The 24,373-nt window shown below is 36.9% G+C and overlaps 1 protein-coding gene across 3 annotated transcripts in view; it reads left to right on the top strand.

Moving 5' to 3' along the window:
* RAB3GAP2 (RAB3 GTPase activating non-catalytic protein subunit 2) overlaps positions 1–24,373 on the top strand; it is a 55,470-nt gene that overhangs the window by 28,597 nt on the left and 2,500 nt on the right. For all 3 annotated transcript variants that reach the window (XM_026682559.2, XM_026682569.2, XM_087964071.1), the window contains exons 11-33: positions 221–300; positions 394–483; positions 1,819–1,958; positions 2,374–2,590; positions 2,941–3,084; positions 4,039–4,121; positions 6,295–6,359; positions 7,080–7,170; positions 9,120–9,247; positions 11,036–11,249; positions 12,006–12,103; positions 13,604–13,709; positions 14,445–14,596; positions 15,570–15,786; positions 17,243–17,416; positions 17,510–17,616; positions 18,760–18,826; positions 19,535–19,605; positions 20,576–20,611; positions 22,075–22,149; positions 22,522–22,740; positions 23,119–23,208; positions 23,297–23,512. In XM_026682559.2, the coding sequence (XP_026538344.2) occupies positions 221–300; positions 394–483; positions 1,819–1,958; positions 2,374–2,590; positions 2,941–3,084; positions 4,039–4,121; positions 6,295–6,359; positions 7,080–7,170; positions 9,120–9,247; positions 11,036–11,249; positions 12,006–12,103; positions 13,604–13,709; positions 14,445–14,596; positions 15,570–15,786; positions 17,243–17,416; positions 17,510–17,616; positions 18,760–18,826; positions 19,535–19,605; positions 20,576–20,611; positions 22,075–22,149; positions 22,522–22,740; positions 23,119–23,208; positions 23,297–23,512 (2,880 nt within the window). The remainder of the gene's footprint in view (positions 1–220; positions 301–393; positions 484–1,818; positions 1,959–2,373; positions 2,591–2,940; positions 3,085–4,038; positions 4,122–6,294; positions 6,360–7,079; positions 7,171–9,119; positions 9,248–11,035; positions 11,250–12,005; positions 12,104–13,603; positions 13,710–14,444; positions 14,597–15,569; positions 15,787–17,242; positions 17,417–17,509; positions 17,617–18,759; positions 18,827–19,534; positions 19,606–20,575; positions 20,612–22,074; positions 22,150–22,521; positions 22,741–23,118; positions 23,209–23,296; positions 23,513–24,373) is intronic.

The raw sequence follows: 24,373 nt of genomic DNA, 5'->3' as shown, positions 1-24,373 counted from the left end.
AGCTTTTACTGTATAGTTAGAACGTTATCAAAAAATGCAAACAGAGGTTAATTTCTTATTCTGAAACGATATAATTTAGCAGATGATGCAGGATGAAAATTAGCTATACCACACAGACAGTTTTATTTCTGTAAACAAGGTTCTCGGAACTAAGGTTAGTAAAAAAGAATCGATTATTTTTCACTATTTCTGAACAACAGCATTTTTATCTTCTCTTTAGGGCAGTTCACAGCCATTATTGTCTCATGTTGCTTTCACGGTTGCAAGTAAGCTGACATCTGCATTCTTTAATGCTGCTAGGTAACGTATAATAGATGGAAGATGCAGTCAATTTATTCTTTTTGTGTGTTTCCTTTAAAGTGAAGCTTTTATATTTTAATCTTTGCATTGAAGTGGCTGGCTTGGCTGGAAAAACAAACAGGAAGAAGAGTCTGTACAGAAGCAGAAACCCAAGGTTGAACCTGCAACTCCTTTACCTGTGAGGCAAGTCTTTTAAGCTATTTTTTCCAGAGAGGTTATGAGATATCTCATTACTAGTGTTGCCATTATTCCCTAAGGATGCTTGAGCCATAACCATATGTGCACAAATTATATGCAGACTACAAATATTTCATCCAAGCTATTTAGTGCTACAATAAAGATGTTTCTATTTTCCTCCTGCTGCAGTTATTTATCTTGAAGAGATTCTTCCTATGTAGAAATAGATTGACTAGCATTTTGCTCCTTACTCTGATAGTATAAGGGATTCTTATATTGTTGCAATTTCATTGGAATGCCAGTTAAACCTTAGTGTAACAAAAAGTAAATTTTTGTGTGGAAGAATTGTGAGCTCTGGATAAGTTTGGTAACAAAAAAAAACCTCTCTTCCTGGATTCAAAAATAAACATCCTAAAGGATGCTTGGTTTTGAGTAAACTACATTTGGCTGGGTTCTCAAAGGCTTAACCATTAATTGGGTTTACAGATCATAAAGTCTAAGAAAAAGCCAAAGAAGCTAGGATGATAGTTTACCAGAAATGTATGTATTGTTTGTTTTGTATGTTTTGCGCCTGCCCCATTTGATTGTCTTAGAATTCTAACCCAAACCTCCAAATTTCTATAAGCCTAAAATTTGGCTTTGAAAGATAACACTGCCCATAAATGGTTGCCGTGATTTCCCAGGCAAGTCAACAGCCCTGTAATTTTCTCCAACCTGAATATAAAGCAGCTGGGCCCTCTTTAGGTTTTTGGGGCTGCCAGTTGCTGAGGCAAATGTGATATTATTTCCAAAGAAGTGCTGTGATATTTCACAGCAGAACTATAAACAGAAACAATCTAAAAGACACACAGCTCTTTGTGCGTCATACCTGTTTTAGGTGTGATGCCACAAAAATTCATGAAATAGTAAAATTTACTAAAATTTACTAAGGCACCGAATTGTATTTTGTGAACTCCCATTAGCAAATATTAACGGTTATATGAACTCTTGCATATTGTGGCAGGTGAAATGCGGTAAGTTTTCTAAATTAGAGCTTTTCTATAATTGTTAAGGGTTCTTGAAATTTTAGTTTACTGCTAATCAATATGAAATAGTAATATTGTTAAAACTTCTGTACTTTGAAAGAATCATCCAAATACGAAAGAATTGTTTGCATTGGATTGAATGTAATACAATATATCTTGATTGAAGAAAACTGATTTTCTACAAAAATTAGTCCTGAATGAATTAAAATAATAGACAACTATATATTTACTGATTTTGTAAACATATTACTTTATTTAGTAATCGGGGAGTCAAATTTAGAGATCATTTTCTACATTTGGTTTTATTTGACTGTAGGTTTGGAATCCCTGATTCTCGTCGACATGGAGAAAGGATATGTTTGTCACCATGTAATACTTTGGCAGCAATTACTGATGATTTTGGAAGGATTCTTCTATTGGATGTTGCAAGAGGTCTTTCTGTTCGTATGTGGAAAGGTACCTTTTAGCATCTTTTAATAGGTTTGGAGGAGTAAACAATGGTCACTTATCCATTTGAGAGAGAATATTTCAGTTTTAGGTATGAATTTTAAATAGTTAATGTTGGTGTTTAAAATATCAGATATTCAAATTTACAAAGGACTGTGAAGTGTAAAGATCAGCTCTGGAATAGTAACATTGCAGTATAATATTGAATTCTCATATATTTTGTTTATACACAGATACGATTATTACTAGCCTGAATCAATACACTCAGGATAAAAATCTCTCCATTTGCAGACTATAAATTGTAATTGATTACAGTGGTCCAATGGTTTTTTTAACTCCCTTCCTCACTCTTAGTCCAGCAATATAACTAGCCACTATATCCAAATATATCTAGAATCTTAACCCGTTTATCCTTCATGCACAGGCTATCGTGATGCACAGGTTGGTTGGATTCAGATTGCAGAAGACCTACATGAAAGGGAATCTATAAAGATAGACTTTTCTCCAGCTAGTACCCCTCAGGGACCAAGCAGAGTGGCTCAGTTCCTTGTGATTTACGCTCCTAGGAGAGGAATTTTGGAAGTATGGAGTACCCAACAAGGTCCAAGAGTTGGAGCCTTCAATGTAGGAAAACACTGCAGGTAAGACATTTTTGGTAATGGAGGAAATTTTAAAATGTAAGGCAGAATAATCACCAGAAAAATAATTGAAATTAAGCTCATAAAAATGTTTTCATTCAGGGATCTATTTGCTAGCTATATGCTTTATGCAAGCACAGAACAGAAAAAATTAAAGATGTGAGATAATAATTTTAAATCTGCAAGCAAACTGACAATCTGCATTTACCCAGGAATTGTCCTATATAATATGAGATTTGTGCACTGTATTTATTTATGAGATTGAAATATTTGATATTTTAAAGCCTTATAGTCATGTACAGAAGTATATGTTGATTATTATGTTTTTGTTATATCTTTCAACCCACATTTAGATTGCTTTATCCTGGATATAAAATAATGGGGTTGAACAGTGTAACAAGTCAGGGTTGGCAGCCCCAGACTTATCAGATCTGCCTTATTGATCCAGTATCAGGAACAGTAAAAACAGTTCACGTACCTTTCCATTTAGCCCTGAGGTAAGACTTCTTGAGCTTTACATTACATAGTTGAACTAAGTCAATTTTATGAAATGAATTATAAATTTTTTTTAAAAAAATATTGGATAATCTAACACATTCAGTTTCTAGTTCTGAGATACACTACGATTTTTTTTCTAGTTAATTCACTTTTTTCTAGCAAATTCACTTGTAATAACAGCACATTCCAAAAAGCCAGATTTCCCCCCCTTGTAATAACTATTTAATTACTAAAACAACAGTATAGAATTCCCACCATCTTGCTTTCACACCCTTTTGCTCATAATATTTCTGGAAATATGCATTTGTATTAAGTAGAGCCTCTGACTTATCTAGTGAAAAGTGACACAATTTTCTCTGAATACCAGTTGAACCTAGCCCTCTTGGTGAGCTATGTTCACCAACTGTGATGAGGGAGGGTATCAGTTGACAATTTCTTTTAATTGGTTATTTGAAGGGGGTATACTCTCCTTTTTCATGAGCTGTCCCCAAGGTCCGGGTGGTCCATTCTCGTCACCAGCCATTGGTGAGGGAAAGTAAGGCCCCCTTGCTTCATGCTGCTTACCATGTTTTATATTTATCTTTTCTTAATTTTATGTAATTTCTTTGATTGTGGCGAGCTCCCAGATGTATTGAAAGTTAGGCAGGCACATAAGTTTAATAAATGGTTATGGTTCATCACATAGTCAGGTATTGAGACTGGATTTCATCTACCTATCAAATCATTATTATATGTACAACAATGTAAACTCACAGCTACCTCATATGCATCCGTTTCTGCCTAAGAAAGTGGCGGTAGCCTGACAGGTGTTTTTGATATTTCATAGCCACAGATTGACTTGTTCAGTAATGTTGGCAGAGGAATCAGTGCAATGACAAATTATTATTTGTCCATAGCAGTTTCATATATACTGTTGCAGACAAATAATTGTGTATATTTTTAATATTTTCCAGCGACAAGAAGAGTGAGCGAGCAAAGGATATGCATTTATTGAAGAAATTGGCGGCTTTGCTGAAAGCTAAAACATTAAATTTGGGTAGGTTTTGTCTTTGTTTCTATTCAAGGTCATAACACTGGTGTCTTTTTAAAGGTCATGAATATGACAAGACTACAGTTTTATTTAAGGTGATTGAACCTAATTTAGTGTCATGTAGTTGAATGAAATGCTGTGTCTCCTGTGCAAAAAGTATAAACGTCAATACTTTATACAGTTGGGCCTAATTTTGTGGTAGCCAGCAAGTATAATTGCAGCCTGTATAATGAATTCAGTTTTGACAACTGTCACCTTAGAATGGCATAATAAAATGTATAATTTCCCAATATAATTGGGAAATGTTTAAATACTAAATCTTTCAAATTACAATATTTCTAAAATTGCATTTAGTTTAACATTACTTTGTCAATGCAACAGAGGAAAATCAAGTCCTAGGTTATTTGATAGACTGCTTTAAAAGCGTTTGCTGCCATGGTAGGATGTTTGTGTCATATACGTATGTGTTTCCAGACCTTGTGCACAATCTCAAAGATCAGGTGATAATCTAGGAGAAACTTTGCACAGCTTTTTATTGTATACCAGTTGTACACATTTCTGGATCAAGACACTCTGCTCATGGTCCCTCATGCCTTGCTGACCACTCAGATGGACTCTCAGATGTAATATACCTTACATGGGTCTGCCCTTGAAGAAAAGTCTTCAGCTGTGTAGTTTTGATTTTTTAAATATTATTAATTAAATTATAATTTTATTAATTTTATTATAATATTAATTTATTAATATTTCCTACTTATTATATAAGTTATATAACTTGTAACATCATCTTATTGGAGAGATGGGCAGTATAAAACTTGAATGAATGAATGAATGAATGAATGAATGAATGAATGAATGAATAATAAATCTGGAAGCTTCAGCTGATGCAAAATGCAGTTGTGCAGGCACTTATGTGCGCTTCTAGAACAGCATGTTACACCTTAGCTCCGTGAGTTGCATTGGATGCCAGTCTTCTATTTACGGTAATTAATGCAAAATTAGTCTTGAGTTTCTTTCTCATGTTTCCTGCCTACCTCCACCCCGGTGCCCCACACCTAAGTCTTTCTTTGTTTTCCTTCCCTATCTATCTTCCTCCATCCTCCATCTCTTCAAATTTGAGTTGGCATTCCATCACTGCATGTTTTCTAAAGCTGACCTTATAGGGTTATTATTGTGGGGAAAGTAGGAGGAGGGAATATACATAGTCCTCGTGTCTTTATGACAGTTGCTGTGTCCTGGAGTCATGTGATCACCTTTTATGACCTTCTGACAAGCAAGCCATTGGGAGCCAGATTCCTAACAACCATGACTAACAACAAAGCAGGACCTAGGGCAAACAAGGGCCCAACCTCTTGCTTAGTAATGGAAATTTTAGGTTCCGTTGTGGTCCTCAGTTGAGCACTACCTGTATTACATATGTTCACGGCCTTGAGTTACTTATAAAGTAATAAAGATGGGATAAAAAAAACCTAATATAATGATAATATAAGTCTACATTATGGAAGTTTATTTATTTAGCATATGGCAAATACATGGAGATATAGTGGTTCAAATGTTAATGTCCAGTCCACCCAGCCATTCAAGGACAGGGTGGTCTATGTTGAAAAAAATCAGACATTGGGCCGATGGCCCAATTAAGCTCTTGATGGACATTCGGACACAATGTGGAAGTATAACTGGTGTTTTGAGCCATCAGTTATTAGTAAATTTCTTTCTCAAGAGTTCGCTTGCCTATTTTCTTACTTTCCTGTGCCAGTCTTTGTGGTAATTTTGACCACAGTTCTATGACTTCAATGTAGCGAACCTTCCTGGAGCCTGTGGTAAAGTTGGGGCAGCTAACTTCTCAAAGCAGTCAGGGTGCTGGAGAAACACATTTCAACCAACCACTTGAGAAAAGAAGATTAGAAGAAACCAGACTATTTTACTTGGTGTTAGCTGGATTGGAGCATATACTGACTTGTCTGCAGTGCAAATAGATAAAAATCATCATGACATCCTGTGACACAGCAGAAAAACCAGGAATTATAAGTTTATGCCATTCAGAAGTAGCTGGCTGTAAAGTATTTGGCCTTAAGCAAATAATATTCTGTTCACAATTATTTACGAGAGGAAGAACTTGAATATAGAACCTCCTGTCTCAATGATTTTTTGAAACGATATTTATTATCTTTCTTTCCAGATACGATTGAGGTTGAAGTAAAGGAATTAATACTGGATGTTAAATATCCTGCTACTAAAAAACAGGTAATTAGGAAATGCATTATTTGGCAGAGTAATCTGCTTTATACCTGCAAATTAATTTTTAATTCTCTGTTAAAATTTGTTCTGAACTCCATTTTATATTGGTGATTAGAGTGTTTTGCTAGGAGATTTTAGCTTCAAATTCTTGTCCTTCTCGGTGCTGGCAGGAAGGAATTTAACAATACTTACTGGAAGAAAGGCAGAATACTGTACACACACTGTAATTATTTAAATTGGAAGAGAGAGTATAAGAAAGGGAGCTGCTCTCTTTTCTGTCACCATGAGGTTTGATGGTGGTGAGTCTTGATTTTCTTTCCTGCTTGTTATAGATTAGCCCTCAGCAGCTACTGTACATGTGCTACCTGAAGGAGGACTGCATGACATAAAATTATTTTAAAATAATTTCAAACTGGATTTACTTAACAACACAGTTTCTGTGTTTACACAGTGCACAAATCTGGTTTATAAAGTATGACCATTTCTGTAGTAAGACAGATCATAAACAAAGGACTCATTTCATTGGCCTTTCATATTTTTCTCTTTATAGCTCCATGTCTTCTAGGGGCTACTTTAGGAGCAGCAAAGTTTCCAGCTCAAGAGATACTATAGTTAAGCAATATAGAAACATATGATTTATACCAGTATGTAAACTATTACTTGGTTTTATTTTTAAAAATAGCAGCATGAAGTTTGAAAGTCTGCATTATATTTTACTACTGATAGGCTTTAGAAAGCATCCTGGCAAATGAGAGTTTGCCGTTATCTTTTCTGATGAACATCACACAAACACTGACAGAGACCTTAAAAAACCAGGGTAAGTGAACATTTCTTTTCTGACTGCCTTTTAATGTCACAAGAGGAAATACAGAATAAGAATTCAATTATGCTTCCTTGAAAGAATATGATAGTCATTGATAATACTGTTGGTCTTGTTTCTGCTGTTACCGGGTAGCTAACTGAGTTTCATTTGAAGGAACCAAGTACAATTCTTTAAGAAACTATACCATACCTGGGCATTTTATGGCCCATGGGCCACATCCGGCTCTTTGGCTATCTCTCTGTGGCCTGTGGCATTGGTGTTGGCAGGGGAACGTTGGTATTGGGAACAGAGTATTGGGGATGTGGTGGCTTCAGGGGACAGGAGAGTGGTGGGATGTGATGGTGGCAGTGGCAGCCTTACACAAGAGTCCCAGTTTTTCATTGGCCCTTTGGGAAAATTGGTGTTGCTCTCTCCTGAACTGTACTACAGCATTTTGATATCCTTCTTTAGGGAGAATAAGGAAATGCAGTAGTATATGGCAGAAACATTTCAGAATCAATTCTTTCCCCTTCAGGGATTGTTTTCATATCATTCAAAAATGGGAATTGCTCACTGGAAACATAATGTAATGTGTTGTTTAAAATGAATGATTGTATCAAATATTTTCATAAGTATATCATTGGAGATTTGCTTGTATTCTTCCTTTGAAGTTTATGTCAGATAAATTCATTGTAACATCCATTATAATCAGGGGTGGGATTCAACTGGTGTTACTACCAGTTCGGTGACTACGTTTTGCGCCTGATGCGTGCTGTGCATGCGTGTAAAAATACCTTAAGCTGTGCCGCCCGGACAGCTGAAAAGTGCAGCGCGCGGGTGCGCAGCATTTGAAAAGCCACTTTTTTCCTGCTTTTTCAACCTCAGCTATGCCGCGCAAAGCAGCTGAGGTTGAAAAAACAGGAAATAAAGGACAGGTAAGAGCCCGGGCGGGCAGGTGGGCCAAACAGCAGCAAACACAGAACTGGTTCGGTGTCTGCTGCTCTTCAGAGCTACCGGTTCTATAGAGCCGGGCAGAACCGGTAGCATCCCAGCCCTGATTATAATGTTCTGTGTGGCATCATCCTTCCTTTAACCTGTGTTGAGGAAAAGCTCTTGTCATCTTTATGTTCTTCCACCTCCAGTCTTGCTGTCATCCATATTTTTTCATATCAAGGTCTTTTGAACTAGTAATAGAGGGAGGGAAGGTATCCAGAGTGACAATATCAGTCATCTGTTTGAGGCGAGAGACCAATGTTTCAATAGGAAGGACAGTTGTGCCCGCTAGAAATTCCACCAGGGAATTCTGGCAAACAGTTACAATTTTTAGATAGGACCCTAAAGCAGATAAAACCTGCAAGGCAGCCCAAGGATCATGATTTGGTTCCAACTTATAAAATAAGAAATCGAGACAACACAGTTAATGATGATATTGATGAAGATAAGGCGACACTTCTTGTTCAAAAGGCTGGAGTTGCTTCAGTAGGAAAAGGTACAATAAAAACATTAAATTTTTCAAATAAAAATCTGGAGGGCTCTTAACAATTGTGGATTGAATGTTCATTTTTCAACCCTGGGAGGCAAATCATTTTTTGAGATGGCGCCTATGGAAATAAAATAAATAAAGTAAGAATGAGGAGGAGGCAGCTTTGTAGGAAATTCATCTTGCAGATGAGTATTATAAGCTGGAGAATTCATAGAAACATCTTCCTTAGATACTTCTTCTTATGAGCTTTTAAATGTTGCTTTTTGTTTGGTTTGGATTTGATTTCAACTGCCTGTTTTGCCTGTAGACAAAACCTATCCAGGATTTAACTTGATGAAATGGTATCTTCCTGCCGGCTATTGTACATTGAAAATACCATACTTAGAAGGCTGTATAATGAAGCTGCAGAAAGGTTTAACAGCTCAGTTGCACATTCATTGAGACTAATGGGCATTATTTTCCTTTCTGTCACTTTGTCTAGAGATGGATTATATTGATGAAGGGCTGTTACAGTTCTGTACAAATAAATTAAAACTGCTGCAGCTTCATGAGTCAGTCAGCAATCTAAATTCTCAGAATATACAGCCTGAGACAGAGCCATCTGATAATGTGAGTACTGTGAAACTTTGATTTTATGAAAAGAAAAACTGCCTTGAAATGCAGACGTGTGTGTAAGAGAAAATTTTAAAAAATCATACAGCCCTTTTTTAAAAATAAAAATATATTTATGGTATGTAAGAGTGATATGCATTTATGGACTTTGTGAGCACAATGGAGTCTTCCTCCTGCAGGCAAGAAGACAATATTTGTAGGTCAGTGTTGAACTGTTCAGTTCTTAGTGCTTTCTAAGCTTGGTTGTTTGCTTGCAGATATTTCATTACTCAACTAGGTCATGAGGAAAGGAAAAAAGAAAACCTTGCCCTTTAAGGAATAGGCAAAGTTCTTTCCTTTTGTGGATTCAAATTTCCGGGCTGGGAGAAATGCAAAATGATTTGGTCAGCTTCTTGGGAGTCAGAATCAGTTTATTAATAGGAAGGCAGGTAAGAAATCTCAGAGCGTTCCTAGGATTAATCTAATAAGTGAATAGAAAAACCTCTCTTTTATACACTTCAGGTTCTTTGATTTGTAGGTGTGAATCTTTGAAGACTTTGATTTGCGTGTGTTGAATTCCTGTCTCTTTGGGATCTCTTCCTGGGATCTTGGTTTTATGGTCCTGATCCTTTGTAGCTGCTTGTCTGCTATCATGTTTCCTTCCTGCCATGCTCTTTGGTTTGCTTTTCACAAGTTTTTATAACTTGCCATCTATTTGATTTCTATGGGAAAGGATCTTAGCTAGTTTGTAGAGTTTTTTCCCCTCTGTATCTCATGCCTGTAATTTTCTCCTTCCTTTGTTGTGAAAAGTAAGCTGTCTCCAGCTATTTTAATAGCCCTACTTCACAAAGGGTGTTTCCCTAGAAGAGAGGGGAATCATACTTCCAACAGTCATATCATCAATGCTTCCTGTAGCACTAATCAAGTTCAGTTATAAAATCTCTGCAAGCAAAAGGCCAAACGATTTCCACAGTCTTCCTGCTCCTTCTATCTTGGACTTGTATGCACTGCACAAGGAAGCCCATTTATGCAGGTGGATCTACGGCATTGAACACTGCTGTTTGAACTTACTATTCTGAAATTGGAACTGAAAATATTCTGTATTAAGGAGATATTTTATGAAAAAATTGGCATCTTAATTGTGTTGGTGTTTAACATGTCAACCTTAGGGAAGTACCAAGCCTTGCTTTATATATTGTGCATATATTTTTGTAGGCATAAAATGATAAAATGAGGATAAAAATTAATGGCTCTAGAATTGGGCAGTAGTAGGTCAGTGTAACATACTTTTTGTGGTAAACTCTATTTGTTATGAGATCTTCTTTTGCTTTTCATAAAATTATATGAAATAAGTTCTATGATGCTGATTTCAATAGCCTTCTTGAGAAAACCTTTGACATACGACTAGAATTAAATTAGTTCTGTTAGTATTCTAGGTTACTTCCATCTCTGTATCCAGTTCAAAATAGAATGTATTTTAAATATATTTAACATCTTTATTAATTAATGGGTAGCTACATATTTGAAATGTGAGCTACACCAGATGTCCAAGCAAACATTTTTAGAAATATCAATACATTTAATTGTTGCATGAAATAAATTCAGTGTGAGTAAGATCCTCTCAATATTTTCTGCAATGGCACAAGGGATATTGAGAAAAAATATGCTGAACCCTGCAACATAACAACTACTTAGCAAAATACCTTAAATAAAAATTTATTATCAGAGAAATTGTGATGAATGAATATGAGACCAGTTTCAAGGGTAAATCTGATTTTCTCTTATTTATGTTTTATTGCTTTTAAGATCTTGGCTAAATTACTCCGCTTAGATGAAAAAGAATTCGCTAGGCTCCAGATGTTACTTGAGAAGTACAAACAGCAGAATACCCAGCCTTCAGTACATTTTGTAGAGGATAAAGATGGAATACTGTCTGTGAAAACTTTCTTGGATTACCTGGATTATGAAAAAGATGCAATTAATGTGAAAAAGTTAGATGACAAGGAATACGTGGCTTTAGGTATGAGCTTGGATTATTAACATAACCATGGCTAAGGAGCTTTCCAGTTGGGTAATAGATTTCTTTTTTTGAATTTAGTTAGGAAGTTTTTCTGAAGGAGCCTCCTGAAAACATTAATATGAGGAAGTACAGAGCAGACTAAAGACTTGCCTTGATCTATGCAATGGAAATAACATTGGCTTAGTGCAATGAGAACAAGAGTGTATACAGGTAGTCCTCAACTTATGAACACAATTAGGCCTGGAATTTCCAGTCATTGCATTGCAGTCATAAGTTGAGCTGGACCCAATTTTATGCTACTTGTTAAGTGAATCATGTTGTTAAATAAATTCAGTTTCCCTGATGTGTTTTTTTGTTCCAAATTTGCAAAAAAGGTGCAAATTGCTATTATAGCAACAGGATGCTGCAGCTGATCATAAATGCAAGCCAGTTGCCAAACAGCCAAATTGAGATCGTGTTATCACGGGGGAGGTGCATTAATTATAAGTGGGAAAACAGATCGTAAGTTACTTTTACCAAGGCTGTCATAACTTTGACCCATTGTTAAATGAGTGGCCATAAATTGACTACCTGTAAACAGGAGGAGAAAGCAGAATATAAATAGCTCTCATTAATGTAATTTACTCTCACTGTGAATAGATCTGATCTTCACCTTCTGATAGATTGTTCTGTTTTCAATCAGAAAGAATTTAATGGGTGAAACAGAGGGTTGAAGAAGTTAAAAAAATGTATGATGTCTTGTATGTGTATGTACAGGAGGTTTTTTTTTCTGGAAATGTTTACATGGAGAATGTTCAACAGAAGAAATGTGTCAAACTCTGAAGTCTGCAGGATTTAGCCCCCAGATATTATTGGTGAGTGTTGTCTTTTATTCTTTATTGTGATCACCAGGCCTATATTCTAATTGCTCATTGGTTTATAGCAAATATATGGGAAATACATGATTAAGGGTCAAAATTATAGCATTAAGTGGGTGGGGAATAGAAATAAAACATGGAAGAGATGAGGAAATGGAGAGAAGACATTTATATATAGAAACAATTTGCCTATTTGTATTCCTAGGTGTTTTAAAGAGTTTTGAATTTAATTGAATTAATCATTACATTACTGATCTGCAACAAAAGGCATATGTAATAAAACCAACCTTGCTACATCTCCATCATAAAAATGGGATGCTTAACTTGTTACAGAGTCAGTTTGGTCTAGTGCAGGGGTCTCAAACTCACGTCGTCATGGCGGCGTCATGTGATGTATCGGGACTTTTCCCCCCATCGCTAAACTGGGTGTGGGCATGGCTAGTGCGTAACGCATCCGTGAGTTTGACAACCCTGGTCTAGTGATTAAGACTCCAGACTAGAAACAGGAGACTGAGAGTTCTAGCCCTGCCTTGGGCATGAAAGCTGACTGGATTATTTTGACCAGTCAGTCTCTCTCAGCTCAGCCCATTCAATGGGGTTGTTATGGGGAAAAAAGGAGGAAGAAGGAATATCCTGAAGGCAGGGTAAAAAAAAAAACATTAAAAAATATTACCTAGAAAACTAAGGATTTGTCCAGGCATTTACCAGAAGTGAAGACTGAGACTTCTTTTTAAATTTACTTCCATGAAGTGCTGTACTGAAATTTGTCTTTTAGTTTCTGCAGTTTTCTTTCCCTGTGAAAAAAGGCTTCTAATTTTCTGCTTTATTCATGGGGAATTTTAGATACATTTGTGAAGATTTAAGACTGCTTCTATTTATTTCTTGTTAAACATATTTTACATTCTTTATACTCTTTTTATTTATTCACGGTTTCTGATTTGGAAGGAACCCCCTACTAAGGAATTCCCTAATGGTATCTTCCTTTGGAATTTAATTGAGGCATGGGAAACCAGTGAACCCTAGACCTTTGACAGGAGGGTTGTTTGACAGGACACATGCAACACACAATTAGTTGCTATGCAACTAAAATGAAAAAAAAAAGTCTTATGGATTAAAATTCTGTTGAGATTATCTACTTTGTTGAGATGTATGTGGGAAAAATTAAAAGCAATTTTGCTTATTCAGAAAAAAATGTTTGGCATTTCAAAATTAGGATAACTGTTTGTGGAATGTAAATGCGGAAGATAGGGGACTGGGATCCCAATTAAATCATGATTAAAATGAGAAAGAATGATTGAAGAAATACATATGACTAGGATTTCAAATTTGAAATACTGTATGTCTCTAGGGGATATTAGCAATATTAATGCAGTGATCAACAGAGGAACATTGAAGTAACTTCTCTTTTGTTTAGAAAATTTTACTAAATTGATTGGAAAAGTGATTTCCTAAATCTATTCTCATTAAACCTCCAAAACTTTCTATCTCTTTTTTTAGTCGCTTCTGCTCAGTGTGTGGCTTTCCAAGGAAAAGACCTTTCTTCAAAGAACCCAGTCAGTTTGCTGCCTTCAAGCTGCATTGTCACTTTTGAGCAGAATGACAGGTGGGAGAAGTTCAGTGAACATGCTCAATTTCTGAAAACAGGAGGTTGCCAGAGATCAAAAGCAGATATTACAAACCTAATGTTGCATGCAAATAAAACAATTCCCATGATGTTATTGAAAAGATCTGAATATCCACATGCTGTAGAGAGTTTAGAAAATTACCTTGATGGAGATATGCAAGATCTGTTACAAAGCAATGAAACACTTCTTAAGTCCACAAAAATAGAAAGTGTGGAAGAGGTTCAGGTAGAGACCTCCCTAATCCATAAGATTATAAGAAGGGGAGGAGATACAGCATGATCAGACTTGCAAGATTGTGTTGTTATAGCCACTCCCAATAAAAATAGTCTTTAGTCTTTGAGTGTAATTGAAATCAACCTTGCAAGTCTGATAATCATCTCTCCTTTCTTGTCACTTATTGTTAACAGATCTTGCAAATCTCTATCAAGGTCATCTTCCATACTCTACACATGCTCAGTTGACAGACTTTGCAAATACTCCTTTGATCTTATTGTGGGTAATTAATCCTCTCCCCTTCTTAACAGCTACCTGATGTCTCCAAATGTACAGATATCCCTGCCCAACCTTTTGTTTTTTATAGTTTCTCTTAGTCTATCAGTAAACAAGAATCCCTGCTCACAAGTGAATATTTGGGAATAAAACATCTGTAGTAAATGTATTTTCTAATTGTGGTTGACATCCCATATGCATGTTTTTGACTTTGGTTGCTACAGATGATTCGTGGGATTCTCAGTCCATTTCCCCCTGGTGGCAGCAGATGAGAACAACCTGTATTCAGTCTGAGAATAACGGAGCTGCTTTGGTATTTGCTCATGTTGGGCATTCAGTAACATCACAGATAAGTGATAGCGTTGCAGAAAAAAAGGCAAGTAACTTCAGATTCTGTCCTTGACTACATAGCAAAATAAAAATAAAAATGGGTCTCCCTTCCCAAAATAAATAATCAACTCTTAATACTTGCCGCTAAACATCCAATTATAAAGTATCTTGGAAAATGTACAAGTGAGGTCTCATTGTTTATTTATATAGGCAATACAGGATGCAACTGAATTTCATATGCTGCTTAATCATTATGAATACCATGAAAAGGCTATACCAAATTCTATACAGCTGCTACCAGGCCTTTGAACTTGCTGTTCAAAGAGGCTAGGATTTCTGTAATTCTCTCACTAGAAGATGCCAACAAAATTTTGGCATCTCCTGATTTGTTTTTAGAAGGAAAATTTAACTGGTTCAGTGCTAGTGTCTTTTTCCTTGCCTTGATTCATTTGTTTACATGTTTAGGTTACAATTACTTTAAAGTTTATTATTGTTAATAAGCACATTAAGCATCAGTAGAAAAAATGTAATGTAAACAAAATGCAAATGTTACTTCTTACTAAACAAAAGTTGACTGTTTTTGAATTTGCTCATGCTCTATCTCAGCCCTTCTGTGAACACAGATAATAATACATGTATTTATGTTATCTTGTCCTTTCTCCAAGGAGTTGAAGGGATGCAGATCTCCCCCTTCACCAGTTTTATTTTTAGATGAAGTAGAGCAGCACTGCCAGCTTCTTTCCATCCTCAATTTAAACTTCTGGCAGTTTAATATGAAATGTGTGAACACCTTATGTGTATTTACTGAAGGTGCATCTCTTGCTGTTCCTCATCTCTAAGGGAACCTTCTTAAAAATAGCACGTACGAATACAGTACAGATGTACTGAACATATGACAGAAAGCTGTAACTTATTTTCTTCTTTCATCATTGAAGTTTGTAAATCTGGACTTTCTGCACACCATATGTAAAATGTCAGCTTGATAATATGAGATGTTCACAAACAATTTTTTTTATTAGTTTCCCCAAATAACCGTAGGTGCTGATACAGATTCCTGGGAAGCCCTCTCTCTTGATATAGAATACTGGAAGCTTCTCCTGAAACAGCTAGAGGATTGCCTAATACTTCAGACACTTCTGAATAGTAAACTGAGCAGGAAGACAAGCCCAGCTTCTTCTTTGCAGGCTGAGCCTCTTGGGAGACTTTCTGTAAAAAAATTGCTTGAAGGAGGAAAAGGTGATTCCCCCCCCCCCGAGGGTTGGGATGGAAAGGGGTGGCGGTTAATTTCTTCTCCTGAGATACTGCTTGGAACTCAGCCCAGGAGTATCCCCCGAGTAATGTGTGAAATGGAATAAGAAATTGCAGAACAGAAAGGGAACAGGAAATTGCAGAACAGAAAGGGAACTGAGGCTGACAGTCAGTGTATTTCCATTGAAATCCTCTTGGGGATAGTTTCATGATATTTTATCCTTAACAAAGTCTACATTCCATAAGGAATAGGATTGCAAATGGCTATGCACATAGAATAATAAATAAATAGCCCACCTAAATGCCACATTGACACATGAAGCTTGGTCTGTGTAGGATGACACACCTTCCCACCCCAGTTCATTCCAATTTTACTTCTTCCCTCATGCCCTGGAATCTAGTACTGCTTTCATATAAGAACTCGCTGGTTTGAAAGGTGTAATCTTGATACAGGTTTATAGTCTCCTCAAATCCTATAGGGTCAGCCAGCCTGAGAAGGGTTGAGTAGCATGAGAGGTAGAAGAGAAGCAGAGGAAGCTCAGAAGGCAACCAGGATTCCCGGGCTATGCTGAAGCCCCAGGCACTGTCCTTCAAACCATTTTCATCTTATGCCGATTGAAACATGCACAGAAACAGCAGTCCACACTCCCAGACGCACAGGCATGGACAAGATGTTGATCAACTATTTAAAGAGTCAGCATTAAAGTGTATGCTGCTTGTGAGTCAGTAGTACAGTCATCTGACCTGTATATTTATAAATGCTTTAACTGTTCATAGATAAAATGAAATCCCCAATGTAGCAGTCACTGAAAACCAAGTGCTCCATGAATTTATCCAATCTTGTCTCCTTATTTGTGCGTTAGTATATCCCAGTGATGGCGAACCTTTTTGTTGTGGTGTGCCGAAACTGCATATGTGCAATAGCGTGTGTGCGCATGCTGGCACCCACAATGCAGTGCACCCTACCCCCCTGTGCATGTGCGTGCAATACCCCCAACCCGTCCCCTTACCTGCACTGCACATGTGCGTATCTCCCAGCTGATTTTTGGCCCGTTTGAGGCCGTTTTCACCCTCCCGGAGGCTCTCGAGAAGCCTCTGCCACCTCGGGAGGCTGAAAAACGGGCCCATTTTGGCACTTCTGGAATTTCCAGAAGGCCCGTTTTTCAGCCTCCCAAGGAGGCAGAGGCTTCCCTCGAGCCTCCGGGAGGGCGAAAACCGCCTCAAACAGGCCCAAAATCAGCTGGGAGATGCGTGCATGGGCAGCGCAGGTAATTTTGGCTGGGGCTCGCGTGCCCACACAAATGGCTCTGCGTGCCATAGGTTCACCATCACGGGTATATCCGATAGCAGCAAATTCCATAATTTAAGATTACAATAGAAAGAAAAAATAACTCTTTTCTGGGTATTTGTAAACTGATGCTAGACTGTTTTGACTTTTCTTTAGGAGGCATTGCTGACAGTGTAGCCAAATGGATTTTTAAGCAAGACCTCAGTTTGTCCTTACTCAGATTAGGTCGACAGAAAAATGAAGCAGAAAGCAAGGAGGAACCACAGCAGACTGACAGCAATTTTGTAGGTGAGGATGGAGAAGACCAGCCAAGCATGGAGTCCATATTAGGTAAAAAATAGTTTCAGACATGCTCTTCATTTCTGTTTAGCGCAACAATGGAATGCAAAATAATAATTATCTTTTGTTAAAACATGTTCCCAGAACTACTCCGTTTAGCATATGAACAGTTTCCTTGCAGCCTGGAGATGGATATACTCCATGCACATTCCTGCTGGGAGTATGTTGTACAATGGAACAAAGACCCAGAGGTAAAGGAAGCTTTTCATTTCCTTACTCTTTGTTTTTTATGATACGCACGATCTTAACCTGACATTTTCAAATACGGAAAATAATCCATTATTTCTTGTTCAGGCTCAGTAGGCTTAAAAATTGCTTAAAAATTGCCAAAAAGGCCAATGCAGTCTTAGGCTGGATCAACAGAGGGATAGCACCAAGACCACAGGAAATGATAGTTCTAGACTATATGTACTAGTTCTATATGTACTAGCGAGGCCATACTTGGAATATTGCATCCAGTTCTTGGCGCCACGACACAATGGAATAGCTGCCTCCTGGAGTTATTGTTGGAGGTTTTCAAGAAAAGATTGGACAACCATTTATGGTTGGTACGGCTGGTATAAGGGTAAGGGGACTAGAAGACCTTCAAGTTCCCATTTAGCCTTAGGATTGTATCATAATTTTATTTTGGTATGTGGGTATCATATCCTCTTTGTTTCACAATGATAAAACACATTATATTGTCATAATTTATTAGATGTGATAGCATTTAAATGTTCTTCCCAAGCTAGCACTATTATATTGAGCTGTCACTGTTTTGAAGATTGAGAAAAGGGACACTTTGTATTGATACAGAAACTGTTTCAATGGAAGATTGGGGTATATGTCAACAATACAAACTGTACGTTATCACTATTACAACTTTGCTGCAATTACCACGGTATGGTAATTAAAATAAAATATATCAAATATATTTAATATATTTTATCAAATATTTGATACCGATATAGTAAATAACCTTAATTAATATATCAGAATATTTAGAAGTTATTTATTATATGTCCCATTATATGCCGCTTCGTGGTTATTGTAGCTTTTCTTTAAACTTCGAGAAGAGTCAACTCAGCTGCAGTTGTTTCTACTTGAATAACTTGAACAAAGCTGAAAAAAAAATTACAGAACAGTAGGGTTTTTTTAAAATTAGCTTTTGTGAGTAGATAGCATTTGTGTGTGTCATGGCCTATACCATCTGATTAAAAAGACCTGCATGCAGAAAAAAATATAACAAAACCTGAAATAATTAATTGAAATACTTAATAAGTAGTTGGGAAGGTTACTGTTATGTGCTTCATTGCACTGACTAATATTGGTTATTTCTGTTTTTCTAATCCAAGGAAGCACATTTTCTCACCAGAGCCATAGAACATCTCAGATGCATTGATAATGCTCATATTCAACATGGTAAGAATAAAGAAAATATTTTGGATGTATCAAAGTGAAGTAGAGAATTTGATTCAGAAGTGTCTATGTGTTGAGGGATCCACAGCTGTCATTTTTATCTGCAAATTAAAACTGCATGGAAGTATTCTCAAATCAGTGTCAAAGCTGGACTTGGTTCACAGTAAACATTGTCGTGTTTGTTAATGCCCCATTACAATAGTAAATGCTTATTAATTATAAATAATTTGAAGATCTCTCCAATCAACCCACTATTGCTTGCAAATACAGGAAATATGAGAAGGGCTGAGCCTCCCTCAAATCAAAATTCCTACTCATTTAACGAAAGTAGTGATACTCAACTCCCTCCCTCCCTCATGGATCTTTAGCCATGGTTTTCAGGTTACACTTAATTACCACTTGCAGGTGGACCTCTGGGGTGAACTGTTCCCGTGGAAGGACATAGTCTTAGCTGTACATCAGGTCCAGTCATTTTAGATTTTTCAGTTTTTTCTAAAAGCACATATTTTTATGTTGGCTTTCCTAAGCTGTAACTGTTAGCCACAATCAATTACTATTACATTGTTAATGAAACTGCTTGGAATTTATATATAAGTAAACCGTGTATATAGACTTACTTTTAGTGTTTTTGAAACATGCAGTCTATGAGTTCACCTGGCAAAACCATTGATGTTGCTTTTAGCTGGGCCTAAATTTATGTAATTATTTCAGGAATTGCTTTAATGATGTGGAACACATTCATAGTGAAAAGGCTTTCTGCTGCTACCTACTTAATGGACAAGGTACGTATGTTAAAAACCAAGTTAAATAGAATATCTAATATTACGTTCATATGAGGACTCTTAGTAAATGAAACTTGGTTAGCTGTATGGGCTTAGACTTTCAGATCACTAAGTTCAAACCCTTCTTATGACTGAATCTAAGTTATACAATTCTGGTTGTTAGCTGTTAGGCTTCTACTTCTGCCTACTCAATGAAGAGGAGCTAATTACCTCTCAGGGCAATTTGGTTCCACTCTTAAACACTGCTCACTTTACTCCTCCTGCCCAATTCAATTGAAACCTGCCTTCTTTGAATTTAAATCCATTATTTTATCGTTGGCATTCTGGAGAAAAGAGCTTTCTTTGTTAATTGCATTCAGATACTTGAATATTATTACCCTATGTGGAGTGCAAAACAAGACACAGCACATAAGGTGGTGTCTAATCAAAACAGTAGAAAGTAGAACTGTTAGTTCTTTTGATTTGAAAGCCATTAGGAAAAGTATTACATACTACATACTACAGAAGAGATGTGGGCATGCTTGCTACCTCTGTCAACACGTACTTCAACCAGCTGAATATTTTTCTGGATTCACATGGTAGTCATGCAATCTCCCCAAATTGCAGACCTACTCCTGTGAGTAGGCAGTCAGCAGCTCTTAGGATATATCCTTTGCACTCAGGAGCAATTCAGGAGTGAGCTTAAGGCACCAGGCTAGAAATATAAGTCTAGATTGATTTACTAATGAGTTAATTAAAAGTTTGAAATAATTAGTTTTGAGGAAAAGCACTAAGACTTAACTACTAGTCATAACTTAAAAGAAATGTTATTTCACGCATACGCATAAACGTATGGGAAGTAGGGAGGTGTTTTTTAAAAATAAAAATCATAAAATAAAAAACTTCATTTGTGGTGAAAAGAGATAGCAACTTACCTGTTTGATGGAATATATTAATGTATTGAGTCCTTCTAAACAAATTTCTGTCATAGGTTGGAAAAGCACCAAAGGACAGGTTATGCAGACGGGCAAGTAATCCTTTTTCTTTATTTAAAATATGTATAATCATAATACAGGGTCTGATGATATCTATGTCAACCAGCAATTGGGGATTTCTGCCAACTTAAGCTAAGGTCATAGACTTGGCTTCCAGCTCAGTAATCTTTTTATTTGGCTCGCCTTTCTCTGAGCTCAGCCCAAGAGACACCTATTATTTTAGGTTTTTAATCTAAGATCATGTTTAAGACAAATTTCCCTGAAGCGAACATGACTTCGAGCAGATTTGCACTCTTCCGTTCATTTTTCACCTCCGTCTTAAGCATGTTTTTACAAGAATAAAGTAGTTCTGATATTTATGTGAATGAGCTTTCATTTGTTTCTCTGCAAAGTTAAAAACAAAAACTTTTTCACTGAATCTAAAGATTGGAAGGAATCTTTGAGACCATCTAGCTCAATCACCTGCCCGTTTAAGAAATTATTGCTACAAACAAGTGCATTTGCCGGCCCAGCTGTCAATCAGATTTGGTTGAGAGATGCAGAATTTGTTTCCGAATAAGTAAGCTCCACATCCATTATCCACCCCTCAGTAGTGGGATTCAGTCAGTTAGCACCACTTTGGGAGAACCAGTTGTTAACTTTCTGAGCAGTTTGGTGAACTGGTTGTTGGAAGAAATCATTAGGGCGGAGAACCGGTTGTTAAATTATTTGAATACCGCCACAACCACTTCTGTTATATTAGAAATGATGCTGATGCCAGTTGCTCAGGTTTCTTTTAAAGTTCAACTGGAAGAACAAACTAGGAAAAGGTCTGAGCAGCCTTGTGCTGAATTGGTTCAACATTTTCCTCCTAAAGAAATAGCATTGGACAACTATGATTGAAACTCCACAAATTATATATTATATAGAATTCTTGATGGAAAATATATACCATTTTTATAAACTTGCCACCTGTGTGCCTACATCTTTTCAAATTTTTGAAACTTTAGTAAAGTTGTACAAGCATTCAGATTAGGGCCTTTTCAGAGAATCCTTATTTTAATCTGGATATTTTGCAATCTTTTAAAAATCATTCTAGATTAGTATTTGGTGCCAGCTAATATACCTCCCCATCCCCCATTTAAATCCTAAAATTTCATTATCCTCAAATGGCCAACTTTTATAAGTACATGAGATTCATTTTTTACTTATGATTTCATCCTGCCAATAACATATGACACTGAAAAATTATTGGAGGCAGATAAACATATCGAGTAATTTTCAATTTATTTAAATACAAATTTGACTAACTAATGATGAAATATATACAAATACATACATACATACATACATACATATATATAACTTTATAAATTAAAAAAGAACTTTATAAATTAAAAAAATGCATTGAATACTGAGGCTTGCATGACTCATTTTTAACTGTTCAGATACTTCTTTTTGCATTAAATGATTTCTGGGATTTGCTATGAATACAGCCTCTTCTGTCCACAAACAGGACGTAGGGATGAGTGACAACGCAGTGTCCTATTTCCTTGGGTGTTGCTCAGATCTTCTTCAGACTCTCATGGAGGTAACAGGTCCTTCCTCAACCTAAACTGCACATTATTTTTAATACATTCATCTTCTCTCATCAGTCTTTCAAAAGTAACATCAATCGTTCTGTACATGAAATCTTATGTAAGGATTGTTGCCAAAGATTCCTTAAACCAGACAATAGTAACAGAATGCAGATTTTTAGCCACATTCCACTTGAATAAATGTCTTCATTGTTTTAGCTGTATATTTTTTAAATGTTCAAGATTTCTTCATGTGACTGTTACTACTGGTTCTGCTGATAATCCTCCTCCTCCTCCTCCTCCGAGTTTTTTGGAACATGACCAATGTGCGCTATCTTTCAATTACTTTTAAAATACCAATGCTTTTCTCTTTCTTACTGCACTAGGCTGATATACGGTGTGATGAAATGCCACTTCCTGTGCTGGACACAGAAGATGCCTGGGTGTCTGTTGAAGGGCATAGCTCGTTAGTGGAGTTAGCACTTGAACAGAAACACATCCATTATCCTCTAGTCGAGCACCAGTCCGTGCTCTGCATCGTCTTATATGGAACCATGAAGTTCTCCCTGAAGAGTGTGAAACCCCTCTCTCTCTTCGATAGCAAGGTATGCGGACATGAGGCTTCGTTGAAAGCTGCTGACTCTGGAATGAGGGCTCCAGGTTAATTAAATGTGAAATGTATCTCTTAGGCCAGAGTTCAAACTCATGCAGGACATTGAATGAGAAGCTGTGGTTAGAATAGAAAACCCTACAAGTTGGTGGAAGTTTTTTGGGAAATTTTCCTGTTAAATTAAATTTTGTGTTTTATCTACCTACAGAGGAATTAAGGCTAATCAACTTTACAAATTCCGAGCAAAAATTAATGTTGAGTTGACCTGGGAAGTGGCTATTTACTCCCATATTTATATTGTATACTTATATTAAGCAAGTATTAACTCTTTTCTATATTAGTTCCAAAATTCCTCTGTGTTCCATTCTTGTAGGGTAAAAATGCTTTTTTCAAAGACTTGACTTCAATTCAGTTGCTGCCTAGTGGAGAAGTGGATCCCACTCTGCTTAGCTTACGCCATCAAGTAAGTTACATCTGGGGAGGAAATGAACAAGCGTAGGTGTCCTTTTTGCAAACTGCTGCTGATGTGGAGGCTTTCTTTTGTTTGCAAGTTCTTAACCAAACTGGTGAGTGCACTGGCCCAGGCCCAAGCTCCGTCTCAGATGACAGACAGATCGGAAGAAGTTGTTGCTGTGACACTGAAGGACAGGGATTGGCCCGCCTTGACTTTGGATCTGGCACATCATCTTCAAATTGCGGAGGACATAATCAGACGGTACTATGTGTGTGAGCTCTATAATTACGGCCTGGATCATCTTGGAGAAGAGGTACACATTTTACACATAGCAGATGTACATGCAGCAGGCATGGATTTCTGCCTGTTGAGGGTAGCAGCAGATATACAGGTTGTAATTTTGTCATGGTTATTAGTGAAACTCCTTTACATTGCTGTCAAATCCTGCCTTTTCCCCCCCTGAAAATGCAAAGATGCATTTTGAATACGTTTGATTAAAAAAGCTTGTGGAATTATATCTCAAGAAAGGATAAAGTGCGCTCTAGCCGATTCTATAGCAGATTACAAATTTATTCTAAGTGATTATGGAGAGCGTATTAGAGACAGTAGAGAACAACCAACTATATGATGTTAAAATACCGTGTCTTATTTAAGGTGGAGAACATTTCCCAAATTGGCTGCCATGGTTGTCATGCCATCCCTCCAAATTTAAATGAAATTCTGGTGAATCAGGATCCATTGCTCTACATTATTTTTCCTCCATTGCAGCATCTTTTATGTGGGTGTGGGTTGGGGAGCAGGAGCAACTGTAGTGGCTAGTCTATTTCCCTCTAGAGACCATATGGAACCTATATTACTAGAAACCTATATAGCTGTGTGAAAAGCTGTACTATTATAGCAGTACTATCTTGGAAAATGTCCAGACATTTTTAGGTATAATTCTGACTTTTAACACCCTTGATCCAGTGAGTTCAGGTGCAGGTAAGCAGCTAATAGGAGTGAGGAATTTCTCCTGTCACTAAAATAAACTTCTTGCATGTATTCAACTGGTGAGCCATCTAGAAAGGATGCCGCCTTACACATCCAAACACAGAAAAGAGCAGTGCACCTGTGTCCTCAGGACTCTGCCCTCCAATCTTTGTGCCTTTTAGCAGAAAATGGGAAGGAGAGTAGG

Source organism: Notechis scutatus, chromosome 1, assembly GCF_049901735.1.
Source record: "Notechis scutatus isolate UNSWTSFEM ecotype Mainland chromosome 1, rNotScu1.2, whole genome shotgun sequence".
Taxonomy (NCBI): Eukaryota; Metazoa; Chordata; class Lepidosauria; order Squamata; family Elapidae; genus Notechis; species Notechis scutatus.
This window is presented reverse-complemented; position numbering and strand designations above follow the sequence as displayed.